Source organism: Eucyclogobius newberryi, unplaced genomic scaffold (genome assembly GCF_026437365.1).
Source record: "Eucyclogobius newberryi isolate DKJ021-1_F unplaced genomic scaffold, fEucNew1.0.hap1 SCAF_2, whole genome shotgun sequence".
Classification (NCBI taxonomy): domain Eukaryota; kingdom Metazoa; phylum Chordata; class Actinopteri; order Gobiiformes; family Gobiidae; genus Eucyclogobius; species Eucyclogobius newberryi.
The window spans coordinates 24,564,556-24,581,861 of NW_027315834.1; the positions used below are offsets into that span (position 1 = coordinate 24,564,556).

The 17,306-nt window shown below is 38.2% G+C and overlaps 1 protein-coding gene across 9 annotated transcripts in view; it reads right to left on the bottom strand.

Annotated features, from left to right (window-relative positions):
- Positions 1–1,652: 1,652 nt before the first annotated feature.
- nedd4l (NEDD4 like E3 ubiquitin protein ligase) overlaps positions 1,653–17,306 on the bottom strand; it is a 30,687-nt gene continuing 15,033 nt past the window's right edge. Inside the window, exons 1-28 of one of the 9 annotated variants that reach the window (XM_072454786.1) lie at positions 17,285–17,306; positions 15,929–15,964; positions 15,338–15,388; positions 13,988–14,049; positions 13,472–13,574; positions 12,456–12,610; positions 12,059–12,194; positions 11,792–11,983; positions 11,627–11,707; positions 10,420–10,479; positions 9,936–10,073; positions 8,649–8,822; positions 7,854–8,051; positions 7,593–7,670; positions 6,266–6,320; positions 6,011–6,069; positions 5,687–5,752; positions 5,362–5,591; positions 4,877–4,998; positions 4,739–4,809; positions 4,553–4,648; positions 4,390–4,463; positions 4,237–4,297; positions 4,020–4,079; positions 3,817–3,924; positions 3,434–3,530; positions 3,249–3,321; positions 1,653–3,175 (exon numbers count right to left, since the gene is read on the bottom strand). The exon at positions 17,285–17,306 is cut by the window's right edge and continues 1,476 nt beyond it. In XM_072454786.1, coding sequence (XP_072310887.1) covers positions 3,073–3,175; positions 3,249–3,321; positions 3,434–3,530; positions 3,817–3,924; positions 4,020–4,079; positions 4,237–4,297; positions 4,390–4,463; positions 4,553–4,648; positions 4,739–4,809; positions 4,877–4,998; positions 5,362–5,591; positions 5,687–5,752; positions 6,011–6,069; positions 6,266–6,320; positions 7,593–7,670; positions 7,854–8,051; positions 8,649–8,822; positions 9,936–10,073; positions 10,420–10,479; positions 11,627–11,707; positions 11,792–11,983; positions 12,059–12,194; positions 12,456–12,610; positions 13,472–13,574; positions 13,988–14,049; positions 15,338–15,388; positions 15,929–15,964; positions 17,285–17,306 — 2,761 coding nt within the window. In that variant the 3' untranslated portion in view covers positions 1,653–3,072. The remainder of the gene's footprint in view (positions 3,176–3,248; positions 3,322–3,433; positions 3,531–3,816; positions 3,925–4,019; positions 4,080–4,236; positions 4,298–4,389; positions 4,464–4,552; positions 4,649–4,738; positions 4,810–4,876; positions 4,999–5,361; positions 5,592–5,686; positions 5,753–6,010; positions 6,070–6,265; positions 6,321–7,592; positions 7,671–7,853; positions 8,052–8,648; positions 8,823–9,935; positions 10,074–10,419; positions 10,480–11,626; positions 11,708–11,791; positions 11,984–12,058; positions 12,195–12,455; positions 12,611–13,471; positions 13,575–13,987; positions 14,050–15,337; positions 15,389–15,928; positions 15,965–17,284) is intronic. The other 8 variants (XM_072454787.1, XM_072454794.1, XM_072454793.1 and 5 more) reach the window with 8 other exon arrangements.

Genomic DNA, 17,306 nt, shown 5'->3' on the forward strand with positions numbered 1-17,306 from the left:
ATTGATTTAGAATCAGAATAATGGACAGAGCCAAGTTTACATTTCTTCTCTTCTCTATTTTTGTCAATGTATTAGAGGAGATTTTGGATATCTTATATAGTTTCACCTCACATTTTAGACTTAAAATTGAATAAATCAGGCTTAGCAATAGATAACAATAACAAATCCTCATATATCTTCCGTCAAACGTTCCATCCTGTTGAGTTCAAGATTGTATTTGGTGATCTTTATGTTCCTGTGAGAGGAAAATGTATTTTAAGAGAATTCACCTTTTGAATTAACTATGTCCCGTTTAAATCTAAGGCAAGAGGTTTAAATGAAAGAATAAAACATTTTTTGGATCAGATCGGACACTTTTGTCATTTCCACATGAAAGCCTATATGTTGAAAAAAATAAAATAAAATAAAAAATAAATAGTTTAGCTTGTAGTGAGTGTAGCGAAGTCTATAAAGTGACATAAAGAACACAGATGTAAATCAAATCAAAAGTTTCGGTGGCTCACCTTGGCATCCCAAACCGTCATCTCTCCCCCAAGAACTGCTCTCTTCTCTCTGCTGACTCCATCTAACAGACACCTACACTTGTCCCCCACTTTTTTCTGTGTTCAAACAGTTAAAGTCCACAAGTAGTGTACCAGTACCAACCGCTCACAGGACGTCCATGAGGTGGTTCAGGGTACATGCAGGGTCCAGCGCTGTTTGGTCCAAGTCTTTATGTAGACACAGCACGCTTTGGACAAACAGCTAGTTCCACATCAGCGATAAGCTACAGGGGAAATATCGATCGACCCTGACCACTGATGAAGGGAAAAAGGGGCAAGAACAAAAGCTGCCTAACTCTGGTGACAAGGCTCACATCTATTTGATCCCAAAAATATAGAACATACTATGATTATCAGCATTTCTAAGTAACTTAAGCATAAGTGCATTTGTAATCAACACGATGTCCTGTACATACTTCATCAAGCCTATTATGAGTCATAATAATGAGTCAGGAAGATAGTGATTGGCTTTTGTGATACATTTGATAATTTTGAACATGAAAATAGGTCTTTTGTAAGGAACTTTGCTACTTAATCAGAAATGCCTAATCATCTCCTGGGACTGAAGTATCTTGATAGCAGATGACCCCCGCTCTGTCATCTCTCTAAGGGTAGGAGGTTTTGATGAATGTCCCACAGTGGCAGGGTGGCTTTTATTTACTTGTCCTTGGAGCTGATAACTCCCTGACTGAGTGAATGACCTGAAGACTCTTGACCACAGCACGTGCTCAAAAACAAACTAGATACATGAAAGGTCATTCATTTGCAAGGTGGCCCCACTTTAAGTATTTCAGTAAAAAAAAACTTTTATTCATTTTTAAAACAAACCCATTTATAATTTCACATTTAAAACAATGTGTCTTTTAAATACCACTTGTAAAAGATTTGTGTAGTAATAATGAAATGAGAAAGCATTTTGAGAAGTTTCATTTTTTATTACAATAACCACAGAGTATAAGGACAGGAGCAATAAAGTGATATTTTATGCCAGTGAATAAAAAAGAAACTCCTCTAAAAAAACATAAATTACGTTTCCATTTTTTTTTCTTTTCTATTTTAACAGCCTGGATACTGTAGAAGGAACAAGAACAAAAGAAAGAGTCTTCCAAATCACTTCTGTCAATCTGCTTCAATGTTAGTAGCAGCTAAGACTATTTTATATTGCACCAAATAAGTGCTCCAAATGGAAAAAAGAATCACATTCATGTTAATGACATAAGATGTACAATACTCACATGACCTCAGAGTGATCAATAAAGTGCCCTTTTGGTTCGTAGGTGTAAGAAAAGAAAACATAAATCTTAACATGCGGTTTTAAATTTACTGACAATCACAGTTTCTCTCTCAATCACCTGTACACACACACCGCTTCAATTAGTGTCATTATTCAGCAATACTTCTATTTAATGTTATACACATATATTTATATCATGAAAGGACTTAAAATGTATTTTTTCAAGAACAATTTACAGCATTATGAACAGCAACAGGCAGAAGAATATTGTTATAATAACGATGCAACTAACCAACTTAATAGTTGGCCCTCCAACCCCCAAGACTTGCACGTCCATTAACTATTTAAAGCCAACACAAGATACAGTTTCATGCTGCTTCCGTAGCAATACAATATAAACCATTTTATGCAACATATTTGCTATAATTTTAACAAATGATATGGACTAGTTATTCCCAACCAGCCTTACACATCACATGTTTATATTAAACTGTCAAAATAGTAAACATCATTGTTCATCAGTACAAATAGAATTGAGAGGAAATTCTTGTTAGAATTAAATCTATAACTAATGATTAAAAAAAAAAAAAACGCCGTTTCATGAAAACTCACAAAAACTATAAAATTCATCTTCGGGGACATTTGCATCCCCCTTTCTCAAACCCCTCCATATAGCTTAAAAAAAATGTATAAAAGGCTGCAGCGGCAGTATGTGACAAAACTTAGACAAGGCTTTACTGTGAAGTATGCCCATTTCCTGATTTTTGATTGGCTAGCATTCCTAAGGTAATCTGGTGTTGGTCAAAGGATCTGAGAGTTCTGTGATCATAGCGCCTTTGCAGGTTTTATAGAGAAATAGTGCATGAATGAGCCAGATTAAGGCCATGCTTGGACCCATTCACTGAAGGGTGCTCATACTGTGCTATCGCATACACAAAGGAGCTCTTGAAATGCATTAGTGTTATTCCAGCACTGTAGATTTTCACAGGACAAGGAGAATAGTGAATTAAACTGTACACAGGGGCGAGCTTGTCACTGTTCATGCCTGGTCATAAGAAGGTGCAACATTCGGCTTACTATTCCTCCACAGCACCCTTAAATAGTGAACTCACATTAAGAAGATTGAAATACGAAGACGTAACTGCTCCAAAAGGAGGCTGCCATGCGGCATGTTGCAGTCAGGATTACAGTATAACATGCTCAGAGAGAACTGCTACGACAAACAGCTGCTTGGACTCCCCTGCGGCCCATGTCTGGCTTGAATTGTTTGTTGTGTTGCGTGTGGCCCCAGATCCTTTAGTCAACGCCCTCAAAGCCTTGTGCATTCTCCACAGCCATGAGAAGTTTCTCCCTCAGGTCCTCAAAGGAATCGTAGGCTGGGAGATCCAAGCGGTTGAAACTAGGAGGAGGACAGTATGGTTAGGAGTGTGACTCGTGTGCACTTAATCATCGTTTTAAGCCTGGTCACGTACCACGTGTGAGCTCGTGGCAGCTTGTCCGGTGTTCCCCATTGCTCAATTGTGAACAGCTGTGGGCCATTAGAACCTGTGCACAGAAAGAGAATAATAACTGTTGGAACTGGTCAGCTTTTGTCTCTTGATTGAGATTTCTACTTAGTACATATGTTTAAACGGTTATATTGAACAATTGTGCTAACCATAAAGTTCTGCAAAGCCATTCATTGGCACTCGTGAAGTTCCAGTGACAAATTGAAGAAGTCGGATCCTCTTTTCGGCATCCATTAACAGAACAACCTGATTTAAACAAAGAATAGATTTTAATTCAATATAAAAATGTGTTGAAAGCCAGTCATTTCTTTAATGGGCAGGTTTGCTGATGAACAGTGTTTAAAGAGTAGGCTCATGGCAAATGTTGACCAGGGCCGCTTGTAGTTTTATCAAAGTCAACAAACCCATTATAACAGACTTTGATCTTTTCAAGGCCACACTCTTGGCATAGATAGATACTAGAAGTACACGTTAGGCAATCAAAATGTCTAACAAATGGCTAATATTTGGAGAATAGAATGAAATCAAATACCTTCCAAAACCACTGTATAACTGGGTGATTGGGGCAGTAGCCATTCTTGTAAACAGTGTGTTGTCTCCAGTCATTGACATCAACATCACCCAAACCACACATGAGCAGCTGCAACCACAAAGGAAACACTTAATTATCATGGTTTGTTCAAATGTTTATATACTTATCACAGCAAATAACACCAATAATTAGTTTTAAAATACCTCCAATTCATTTTCATCAAAGATCTTGATAAGATCTATGAGTATGAGCTCAGTGAATCCCTGAAAACAGAAGAAGGTAGTTTGAATAACAAAAACATTTTAAAATGAACCAAATATATACATGTATCCAGTAAAGAAGATGGTGAAGGAAAAACCTAAGCGTTAACTTGATGTGTGCAGCCACATTGCCCCCATGTGGTAACTCTGAAGATATTACCTCCAGGAAAGCGTTCATCTGCTTCTGCACGCGGTTCACAAATCTCCACTGGATGACAAGGCTATTAGAAAGAAATGTACATATATTTTTATACTTGTTGATTGTAGTTTAAAAAAAAAAAAAAAAACATTATACAAGATGAAAAATAATTACTCAATGTATTCCTTTTTGTTTTCATTGGTCACGACCATGTCAGAACCGTTGGGTTTCAGATCAACCTGGTATGTCTGTGGGAGCAAAGCATACAAATGTAAATATTGTCTACTATTTAATGTATGCAATTTCTATAAGTATTATGAGTATGGAGGCTACTCACTTGTCCAAAGTTGTCTTCATCAATACAGAACCTTAAATCCAGCTCGGTGGGATCATTCTCGAGGATCCACTTGAGGGAGTTGTAGTATTCACTATCCTACAGAAAGGTACACAGAGGACACTTAGCAATAAAGACATCATAAATGTGAATATAGTTGTTACTAAATGAAATGGAACTCAGACATACCACAGACTCCATGTCTTTTAAAGAAATCTGCTTTCCAAGCATCATTTTGTAAAATGGCCGAATAAAAAATCCTAGAGTATAAAAATGTGTCAGTGGATAAATACATAAAACTTGAATAAAAGAAAATCCTGTGTTTACCATCTAATAGCTTTCCATGAAACACTGCCATTCCTGCCACACGTCCAATGAACTTGAAGTATGACAGATGATCCTCGTTACAGAGACCAGAGTTAGGGTTGATTTGAAGAGTGTAATTATCCCTGTGAGAAAAAAAAGAAGAAATAATAATTAATTAAACAGATAAATTAATAAACAGATAAAACTAAAAATGTTACATCTTTATACAAATCATTGAAGTATATTTTAAATGTATAAATTGTTTTGTCAGGAACATGGACCTGCTGCCTGTACTACATCATCCGGACGTGGTAAACAACTATCAGGATGGGAGTTTCAATGTGAGGAAATCTTGCTCAAAGAAAAAGGAAATCCAGAACAAGTCTCATAGGAGATCTCCATGACTAAGATATTTTCCATGTTTCCTTCATTGCAGCAAGTGATTTAACAGTTGTTTGGTTATTGCACCAAGAATGAACTAAAAACTAGTAAAGATCAGTACTTACGTAGCAGAGTATTCAAACAGGCCATAGTAAGGATTAAACATTTCCTTAGACAAGAGAAAGAACCACTCTCGGGCCACTCCGCCATAGTCCAGGCCTTTCTCAGACTCAAACTCGATCCAGAGCCGGGCTTTCAAGATGTCTGGTCTCTTCAACGACATAATGCGGCGGTAGGACTCTTCAAAGATGTTATTTCTGTGCAGCTTCATCTCAAAGCGGTTAGGAATGTCCGCCTAAAAAGTATAAAAGCGTAAGCACAACCGATTGACATTCGACTAAATCTGAACGTATTCATTAGTTTACTATAGTATTTACAGATTTTTCTTACCGGTTTCTTTAATTTCTTCCTGAAATAATCATATTTTTGCTTGAATTCTCTGGAGTAGGGGACAGCCTAAAAGCAAGAACAGAAAAAGAGTATTGTTATAAAGTGGTAAAATAAATAAAAAGCCTTGCAGGGGAAAAGGTCATGGAAACTGTTGCTACATTTGATTGTGCTCACTTCACATGCCAACACCTTGTTGCCACTCAAAGCACCAAGTCCTGCATGATTGTAACACTTGGATATTACAAATGACACACTAGTGCTGAAGAGTGATTGTTAACGTTTCAAGTAATTATCATTTTGCGAGTAAAGGGCAGTTCAACTCACTGGTCCTGTGATGGCTGGACTCTGCAGGCGCGGGTCTTCCCACTGAGTGTTCTTTGTATCTAAATAAAACAAATGAACAGTCAAATCATTTTACATTGAATTTGAAATAGAGTAATGGAATCATTCTCTTCATAATAACACATCTCTCTCTCTGCTCTTTGCTACTACACCATCTGTAACGGCTTTCACAATTACACAGAAGGACGACAAAGGAAGGCACAAATGACCGTGAGAGATGGATTAACATTGGCTTACTGTGATCAATGTAGAAGGTGCGACCATCTGTGTGGACTCTTTCTTCCCATCCCGGCTAAAATGAATAAAAACAAATTATGACTATGTGCACAGCTCTTATTAGGAGACAACAAGAAGCAGGCCAGCATCAAATAGTAATTGAAATCCATCCGTTTGCGTCCTTGCTTGATTGAACTCTGGTGACCATTACACAACTGAGCACATGAAAGCTCAGAACCTTGGAATAAGCTCAATCAATCAACAAAAAAGGACCAGGAGGGATTTTTGCTTCTATTTGAATACGGTTTGAGACAGGAGCCAGGCAGGGATATGAGAACAAAATAAAGGTTATATATCATCTCTGTAGTAAAAAACAATACACAACTGACACAATGGCCATTTGGGATATTGACACACACACTCACACACCCATACGGAACCAGCACTTATGATTTTGTGTAACTATTTTATGAGGCTGTGATGAACGTCAATGTTTATGGATCAAACTTCAACGACCTTCTTAAATACAGGCCTAAAAGGCTGTATGTTTCCAGGTGTTGCTTCTGCATGAGTGGAACATTATATTACATGCTGTAAAAGCCCCTTCTTCAGCTGATTCATTAACTGTCTTTTTGCAAGTGCTCAAACTTCACCACACACTGTAGATCAGCTATAGACAGAAGTACAACAAAGAAGCAGACTGAGGGGGCATAAGGTGCATGTTAATCTTTAACAGAAATGGTGATGATGCAAAGAGGGCAGGTATGGCAGTATTGACTGTGGGAGGTGCAGTTCATCCATGCTGGGCATGATGAAGAGGGAGAAAGAATTTTTGAAAGGAGAGAGTGAAAAAGAAAATGCAAGGCTGTCTGCAGGCAATTGACTGGGCCACCAGACAGGTAGGCAGGCAGATGGAGGGAGGCACCAACCAACCTCCTCTGGTAGGTGCTGCCAAACAGACATGGCCAGGTGCAGAAGAAGAAGCAAACATTAGATCCACTCGAATGGCGAGAGAAAAGAGACATGCACACGCCACACAAACCCACGGGATGCACAAACCTCTCTTATTGAACTATGTTTAAGCAACGGCTAAAACACCCTGACAGCTCCAGTATAAGGATGAACAAATAATATCAATACAATAATAAATAATATATCAATAAGCTGTACAAATAAAGACAAATTAAGTCGAAACAATTTAATATGCTAATGGATATACTATAGCCAAAGTCATTTTGAATTAATATAAACAAATTTATACATGTAAAAACAGACTCAGCTTTAAAATAATATGGAAATGAATTGTGGGCTTTTATGGTTTGCTTTTAATGAACATGAAAGCACTTACGGGAAGTGGACCGAGGTCCCCAGGCTCCATCAAGTTCTTATTCCTCATATGAACAGGATACTTTAATCGAGGGTCATCCTGGAGGAAATAAAAGGAACCAAAAAGACGCATAGAGCATTTCATTTTCATACAAACTAAAGCTATTTGGCACCAAAAACTGTATGTATGTTAACTTGTCACACCACTAGATGTCCCCAAGAGCCACTAGTCTGGATCTACAACATAACACATAACACATATCTGTTGTGAAGCGTGGCTCACCCAAGTGGTTACTCTGCTGTTGTGGTCGATGAAGAATGGCCGTCCATTGGGGGCTATTCTCATTTCCCACCCGGGGGGCAGGAAGCTCTGTTGTGGCTTATGCTGCGACTTGGGCGAGCTGTAGGGGGACGGTTGAGGAGACTGCGGGTTGGAGAAGGTGTCTTTGACTGCCCTTCGAACAGGAATATTGTTGGCCCCCTAAAAATCATTAGACAAATATGGCAATGGCTGAACATTGACTAAATGTGTAAAAGGCACAACAGAACTTGGCGACCACAGAAAACCGATTAAAAAGAAATCCTCCCATGTTACTATGCTAAGGCATCCACTGTAATCGTCTAGAGATTCACGTTTAATTTATCCAGAGACATTTCAACTCTGAATATTGTAATTGCAGAGCTCAGTTTATGTTTTAATACCATTTCACAGTAAAAAAAAAAAACATCAATAACTGAATAAGTCAAATATTGTCAAATTAAGACAGGCAAAACTTGGCAGTAATATCAAATGTAAAGTAAAGTAAGTAAAAGTTGATTGTATACATTAAATTACTGTGAGTCATTTGAATAATAACCAAGGTAAAATGCTTTTTGATGACAGGAACAGAAAGGTCAAACAATAATTAACAGTGGAAAAAGGACATTTTAAACACTTGTGATTGGTGGAGAGAACTATAAAGAACCTAATCACAGAGGGATGACGAGGTGAGGGTGTATAAAGAGGCAAGGCAATTAGCAGCTGTTTGGGAGAGGAAATGGTGAGATGAGAGCTCTGGTGCAGCTGGGTCTTTCTCACCTCCAAGGGAGTGGACAGGGTGACAGTGGGGGAGCTAAGGCTACGAGGTCGTCGGACTTGGGGCTCATGGAGGTGGTTGTTGGAAGTACTGGAGGAGGAGGGGGTGGAAGCAGGGGCCAAGGCCGATGCCGCTCCCGAGGCTGCGGCAGACGTGCTGGCTCCTTCTTCAGTGAGCTGTCAGGGAGAGAAGCACTCTTTTGAGGTGAGGGAAGCAATTTGGGCAGTGTATTAAGTTCTGTAACATGCAATCTGCTCTAGAAGAAATGGGTACCAGTTCATCCGACACTGTCAAAAAAGTATTCCTAAAATGTCAAGGAAATGAGTTATTGTAATTGTTAATTTGGGAATATGGCCTGTCACAATAACTAATATTCAAGTGGAACAGAAAATAGCGTAAAAGTCATAAAACTAATAATAATAATTAGGAGAATTGAATACTTAAGTCGTTTCTATAATGAGTACTCAACTGCTCAAACCAAAAAAATAACAATAATTTCTCGACTAACACAGAAGAAAAGGTACTATTGTAACAGTAATTATCGTGACAGCCCTATCACAGAAATCCTTGGATCATATTTTTCTTATGCATGATCGTACTTTTGATATGCATGATTCCACTTCGATGTGAGAAGAAATGATGTGTAAGATCACACCAAAGATATGAACAAAAATAGCATTAACAGGCAGTAAAAAAAACAGTTCAGTGCAGCAGTCTCTCTCGCTGCTACGTATACTTCAGCTGTGACTAGTGAAGCAGTGGAGAAACCAGACATGTAAAACGAGCCAAACAAAATGACCATAGCAAGTAGGGATGTCAAGATGATTTGGTTAACCGACAATCCTGATTATGCAGGTCAAAATCTACAGTCCAAAATTCCTTCATCATTCAGGAAAAAGCTGGTCTCAAACTTGGCAAATAGCAGCATGTTAGACAATGGGAATTAAAGAAAATAAAGTAAGTAACTGTTGTTTGATCATGTTCTTAATTGTGAATAATTATCACAATCGTAACACTTAAATTTGTTACTGTGACATCCCTACTAACGAGACATCTAGACCAGAAGAAGAAAACAGTGAAACCATACAAAGGCAGGAGGACAGACAAACGAATAAGCATACGCTGAGATTAGACAGTTGGCTAATTTCCATTATTTGTTACACCTACAGAGAGAACAAAGACAAAGGAGGAAGAGGAAGAGGCCCGGCACACAAATGCCGATGGTGCTTTAGAGCCAGGGTAAGGTCCAGCCCCATGCAAGAGTCCGGCCGCCTTGGGACCTGCTGTACCTGTATAATGGGCCTAGTCCAGGTTGTGGTGCGGCTGTTATGGTTGACGTAATATGTTCTTCCTTTGGCGTCTTTCCTCTCTTCCCATCCAGGGGGCAGGCCGGGGGTGGTCAGGGACTGAGAGGTGGCAGAAGGAGACTGGGCGAGTATAGAGAGAGAGCACAGCATGAATAACTCTGGACCACTTCTTGAAAGGTTTTCCAGCACAAGGGAATAAAATGGTTAGAAAATAAGCACAAAATAACAATAAAACTGAATGAAACAGTTCTATTTTTGTGATGGTTATTTAATTGTTCCATTTAAAACACCAAATAAATAATGCTTCTTCAAGTGTAATTTTTGTATAGCAAAAATAAATAAAAATGCATATGCTAAAGTCCTATCAAGCATTTTATGAATTGAATGTTATTAAATATAAAAGGTGTTATTATGTGTTAAATGTAACTTTATGATGGGATTGTACTGTATATAAACATGATATTACCATGGGCTCCTCGCCACCTGTGACTGTCTGAGCTCTCATTCTTCTGGATTGGGAACTTCGCTGGTGTGGACAACAGGGGAAGACGCTCTTTAGTGTTGTATTTATTTGTGAGGAAAGGGCAGTGGGTGCACTAGTAAACAGGGAAGGGTTTAGGGTAAATCAGGTCGGCTCACATTGGATGATGACAGAGGGGATTTGTTTTGTGATCAGAAGGAAAAGAAAATGCCTTTAGGATGTGATGTGTGATTTGCTTATTAGAAACTGTAAAAAAGTATAATCAAATCCAATTATTCATAATTAGTAGTAATAAGCCCAAAAGATGTAACCAATAATTTCTCAATAGTTTTTTACATTATTATGAAACTAAAATATTTACTTGTCGTTTTCTTAAAATTCTATTATTACAATTTTAATATTATAACAAAAAGGGCTTTTCTGACGACTTTATCGATCTTTCAAAGCCTTACATAAACATGTTTACAGGGTGAGTTATGGAGAAAAAGACTAGCTGTACTTTTAATTGGCCAAAGCCAGATTCATCGTGAATCATACATGTGACAAACACCTGCTGAATGTGACTGTGATGCTGTGACTCAGTGGTGGATCATGTTTGATCCAAAGTCTGTATTTTTGGTCTGACGCTGAGTACTACTCAGATTATCCAACTACCGCTGACAACAATCAATATACATATGTATTTCTCATTCACATAATGTTGAAAGACCCAATTCTGACACATTAGGTGCCAAAACATGTCAAAAGGGTGACAACATCACACTGACGAAAGCTACTCTATTTAGATTTTATTTAAGGTTTATGTGTGTTCTCAGTTGGTATGACAACGTCCTATCCAATCAAAATGCTCCCGATAGCAGCAGTATAGGAAGTTCAACTGCAAAAAAACTGTAGCAACTTTTCTTTTTCTGAGCTTTGTGACAAAGAATTGTACTGGGTATGGAATGAATAATGTACATAACTGTTGAAAAATCGAGGACTATTGCATTATTATTATTAATACTATATATTTTTAGTAATTAAGGAAACAAAAGCAGAGAGGAGGACTAAAGCAAAGCAGCAGAGATACTTTTGAAAAGAGAAAAAGAAAAGAGATCACTTAGAATTACGTAAAGTTTAAAAAAAAAACTTAAAGGAATGACAAGGGTTGAAGTAAATGGAAGAACAATTTGAGGGCTTCAGAGACATGTACCATTAGAGGGGGGGGTAGGGCCTGCTCACTGACACCATCCGTCATGCTGGCTGAGCGGATTCTGTTCGAGAGTTGGCTCTGCTGATGAAGACAGCAGAAAAGACAAAAGCGACATTGATTTGACTGAACTTGTACTATGTTTTATTGTGTCGTTTGAGGTCTCACCAGAGCCGTGCTTGGTCCTGGCATTTCACCATTTATATCCGTTGTGAGGGATAGTCTCACGTTCAAATCTTCAGAGAACTCCTGAGTGACAGGTGTTGGTGGCTGAGGTGGTGTCAAAACAGAAGATGAGGTTCCGGGCTGGGGCTGTGCTAAAGTGTCATTGGGATCCTCCTCTGTGATCAGCTCCCAGGACTGGAAGACAACAAATAGCAGTTTAAAAGTTCCATCCTTATTTTCCTGACGATTGTGTAATTAATATTATCATACATTATCCAACTCTCTGGGTTCAAGGTGCTCGTTTTCCAAGTCTTCACTGATGTGGCGCCTGGAGCGGAAAACTCGATGGGCTTCTTGGTGAATCTGTCGCTGCTGACTGTCGCTCTCAGTTTCCGAAATAACATCGCTAAAAAAAAAAAAAGAACAGAACGCTTTTGTCTTCATAGCGCAATATTGGAAACGTTTGCAATATGTTTAACAGAGACCAAACAGAGAAAAAAATCAAGGCAAATTTAGAGCTGTTTAAATGTTTGATGGGAGGACCTTGGTGTTTTTGCGACACATTTAATTTGCTGCATTAGACAGTGCATTGATTGCGGTGTCGATACTTTCTCGGTGCATTGCGCAGCCCTTCATTTTTGGATTTAGATTTTGCAGTTGGACCTACATGTTCGAGGGCCTCTTCCACTGCGTTGAACGGTTGTTGTGATTGACAAAGTAGGTGCGTCCCAGGTTATCCACCTTCTCCTCCCAGCCTGGCGGTAAGGGTGGCTGCAGCTGCTGTGGTCGCTGCGAGCCGGAGTCAGCGGCGTCTTCCCAGCCCTAAAAAAAAGAAATGTTTGCCAGATATTCTGTGAGTCTGTTTTTATGACACAAATTAACAGCTTATAAAAGAAAGCGATTAAAACGGGAACTGAAGCTTGGAAAGAGGCCGAATTGGCTGTGAGTGAGTTTTCAACTTTGGAGAGCTATGTTGTGGTTTCTGATGTTTCTGATGTTCTGATTGTTAATATTTACAGTTATTTTTTGTCTGACTGGGATCAAGCTTAAACCACATAGTGTGCAGACCAAGTTGAGAGTAAATGCAACGCTGCCACTACAGAGAGTAACACAGTAACAATAAGGCATGTGTAACAAAGTGTTTATAAAGATATATCAGTGAATTTAAAAAAAAAAATCTTTCTCTTTTTTCCTTTTTATATACTTAAAAGGAACCCATAAAAGTAAGATCTACGACTTATTTTTGCTTCATAAATAAAGAATCGAGACGCAAATGACTTTTCCAGCGACTGACCTGGATAAGACCTCGCTCAGATTCTGGCAGCAAATTACAGTCTGAATACTTAGAAGAAAAAGAAGCTCTATTCTCAAACCGCACTGAATAAATACAATCTTTTGCTACACATTCCTTAAAGAAAATTATTATTACTTTTTAGGACATAAAACAACAAAAACAACAGAACCAAAAAAAAAAAAAAAACACACACAAAAAGGACCAAGCTAAGGTAAGTAAAGGAATAAAAGGACAAAATAAGGGAGTGACAGAGAAAAAAGAAGAGTTAGAGCATCGTTACACATTCCAAATCAAATGCTAAAGGCATAAAGTTATATGTAATGGCCTTTTGGTTGAGGCAATCAATATTTTGCTGAAGGTCTAAAATCAAATAGACGTTATTCTCCTACCTCCGCCTCCTCCCTTATGTCTCCTGCCTCCTCTTCATGTCCATCTTGTTTTGGAAGATAGGCCATCTTTAGACGCAGGTAACCCTTCACCCTGGACTTATGACTGGAAATATACAATCAATCAAATACAACTCCTTAGATAAGCCCACCAAGCGTAATACTTATATACACATTAAGGGTGCGTTCACACATTTCACAATTTGCTTCTAATCTGAGCCCATTTTAGTCCTGATGTGGGCTTGGTTTGGTCCTGTTCAAGTCCTGCTTTAGTCCTGACCTAGTGCAGGTTTAGTTTGGTGTTCAGTCCTGGTTTAGTCCCAGTTTTGATGAGGTGAGTGTGCACGCACCCAAATACTGTGTTTCATGTTTGAATCCATTTACAGTCAGATAAACCTAGCAAAACATTATATGCTTTTAAAATAGAAGAAAGTAAACATCTGAAACATTTAATGGTCATTGATTAACCAGAAATATATATATTTTAGGTTAATAAGGTTCTGCACCTGGCAAACTAACCTTCGGGGTCGCAGGAGGAAGTCTTTAAATGTGTAGGGGCGCTCCAGGGCAGGGTCCTCAGTCTGGAAATCAAAAAGACTCCGTATACAACAAATGCCAATCAATGTGGATTTAACCGTCCTAGTTTTAAAAGCAACTGCATCGAAGAGAAGTATAATTATTTCATTAAATTATATTTTTATACAGGAAAGTTTTTTTTTTTTTTTTTTTTTTTTAAACCTATCAGGCCAAATGTGGCCAAAATCAGAAACCGTTTCAACCTGGAAAGAAAAAAAACATTAGGGAAGTTTTTTTTCTCTATTTTTATTTTGTATATTGTATATCAAATCAAATCAAATCAATTTATTTTTGTAAGGCCCAAAATCACATCAACAGTTGCCTATATCTTTCGGTGCTCAGTCCCCAGTAAAGGTGAACTTTGTATTGTAAAATCTTGTGTAAGTACCGTGAATTAATTTTAAACTTATAGCTCGAGAAGCCAGGAAATAGTAGAGATGAAATTTCAAACTAAAATACTGTAATTAGTATTCTGTTATTAGCCATTTGGAGCTGTTGTGAAATTTGGTTCCTAACAACAATTAACCTCAATGTTTCATACGAATCTTCTGAGAGCTAGTGCCTCACATGTTTACAACAGGTCCCTGAAAGTCTGACACACTTAGTCACTGAATTACAAAGTGTTATTAACAGGCAGAATCTGTGTGTTGCATTACATTATTATGTTATGCAAGTAAAGACTGCAGTGCAGTGCCACTGAACTGTGTTTGATTTTTTTTCCACAAAAAATAGCTCAAAGAGAAACAGTCAGAGAAAAGTAATCCTCCTGAATATTGTACATTCTCACACTCAAGTCAAGACACGTCGTTGTGCATTCAACTACAGAGGTCCACCATAAAAGGCACAACAACAGATGAGTAAATCGCAGGGCTTTCGGCACAGCATTCAGAGTTGGGGGTATAAAAATTACTTTTTTAGAGTAACGAGGAACGCGTTCGTTTTGTGCACCCATGTAATCTAGTACTAGTTACTTTTTCAAATCAGTAACACGTTAATTTTGGTTAGGTCATTATCTCGTCACCACAATCCCAGAGCCAGGTTTGTTTCACAGCAGCAGAGTAGAGAGAGCGCCGCGGCACCAAACACTTGTTTCGGCTGTTGTGAGCATGCACATTGAGCAACAAGTGACTCTTGAAATAAACTTTCACATGCACATTTTGAAAAGCTCCTTCTTTATAATCACTATTTTGTTGCCGAGGAGCAAATGTAGTGTAACAGTGATGGGGTGTGTTTGATTTAAATAAACTACAGTGCTAAAACAAGCGCCACTGTCCACAGGTGTATTCAACTCACCGGCAGATGACTGAGAGGAACATCGACTTGTCCAAGAAAATCATCTCTGGTCTAGAGGAGAGAGTAAAAATCATTGGTTAATAGACTGTTTTCTAGACATTAAGGAAGCCAGAATTTACACCTTTTCAAATACAGCAGTTTCCCACATTTCCAGTTATACCACACCACAAGATACACTGCATACAGTGTAGAATATAAAAGAATATTGACAAAAAATGTCAAAGGTCCAGCCTCATTGTCAAACACAAGTGTTTTAAATGTAAAACGATAATTTTAAAATATTGACATTTTTATTATTTTTATCAGCACCGATTTTTACAGGTGTTTTACGGCTTAGCAGACCTTTGATGCCATTAGGAAGAGGAAAACCAACAACCAACAAATCCACCCATCACTGCCACAGAGAGAAGACACATCAGCCAAACAGAGGAGTGAGAGGTCAACACAGGAGAAGATCTGAGGGACATTCAATCAAAAAAGACAGTAGATGTATCCATCCATGTGCTGCAATTAATGGGGAAGTGGAAAAGAGGAAGGCTCCACAAAGAACAGGTTTGCGCCAGAGAAGCCTTTACTGCTGTTGTTGTTTACCTGTCCGAGATGGAAAAGCCCATTCTTGGATACAGCCTGTGTAGGACACAACTCATTTCAGAACATATAATCGGTACATAAGGTAGAGATTGATAAACACGCTATTTAGAGTGTAGATGATTTGCTAAAATACAGGTACAATTATTCTAATTGAATTATTGTAAGTTTAACAGTAATGTAAAATCAATGAAGTGATCCAACAAAATCAGCATTGCATTTTTGAATTTTGTTTCGGAATAATTTTGCTCTCTGTTACTTCTAAATCAATGGCATGTGAACTTCTAAGGAACTGTAGAGTCATCACAGGGTCACAGTTGATCCAGCAGCTGCCCGTAAGGCTAGGTTAGTTACGTTCAAAAATAGGTAGGAAGCAACTGACTGGATTTAACTTAACAAAAGCAATAAAACACAGAACACGTGAGCGCCAAAACTCGTATGCATCATAGCTCGGCCATGTTGCAACCGTCTCAAGACAAGTGCAAACAACCTTGGTTTGAACAGAAACCTCTTCAAGTCTAAAGTTGGGCAATAACAGAGGCCAGTTGAAAACAAACTGTTGCATTGTAAACAAGAGACACCAGAACATACTTCAAGCACAAATGTGGTAACTGCTCTGCACCAAGCGCAGATTAGCGGTGTTAGAAATTATGTAAATAAAAACATTGTTTACCTAATTGTTTTGCGCTCTATAAACCAATGCACATAAAACTGAAGCACATAAACTCAAATAAACAAATATGTATGTATTGAAGCTTTAAGATAAAGAGATTTAGTAGAGCAAAAATCTATATACAAATACAACCATTTGAAAGTCCATTGCACATCAGATAAATAAAATGTTGTCCCCCGTTTATGGTTTGCATTATTCAATTCAAAATGTGTCCTTTCAAGCGGGATTACTCAAACATGTGCAAATGAAATAAAACAACTCCCGGAATCGTTTGAATACAACATTATAACATGGTGTAAAGCACAAAAAAGGCAATATGGCAAATAAAAAGGCCTTTAAAAGGACTTAAAGGCTGCTCAAGGATAGAGTTCCTTCAGTCAAAGGCCTGCTGCCTCCACATACTTAAAATCAACAACCACACTTGAAAGAGGCTAAAGATAGTAACAGCAAACAGAGTAATGGGCAATGGGAGTTAAGGGTATTAAACTTTAGTGTTACATTTCCCTGTGCAAGTGTGCTTTCCTGATTGAACTAGCAGTGACTGGTCAGAAATGTAAAATTAGATGCCTGTGGTTAAAGCAAAAGAAATGAAGCAAGTGTGCATTTAACACAGAAGAACATTAGCAGCATGCACATTATACTGAAACTACAAACGCTGATAGATGAATAAAAACAATACATTTTACCTTGGACTCATTCCATGTGGAA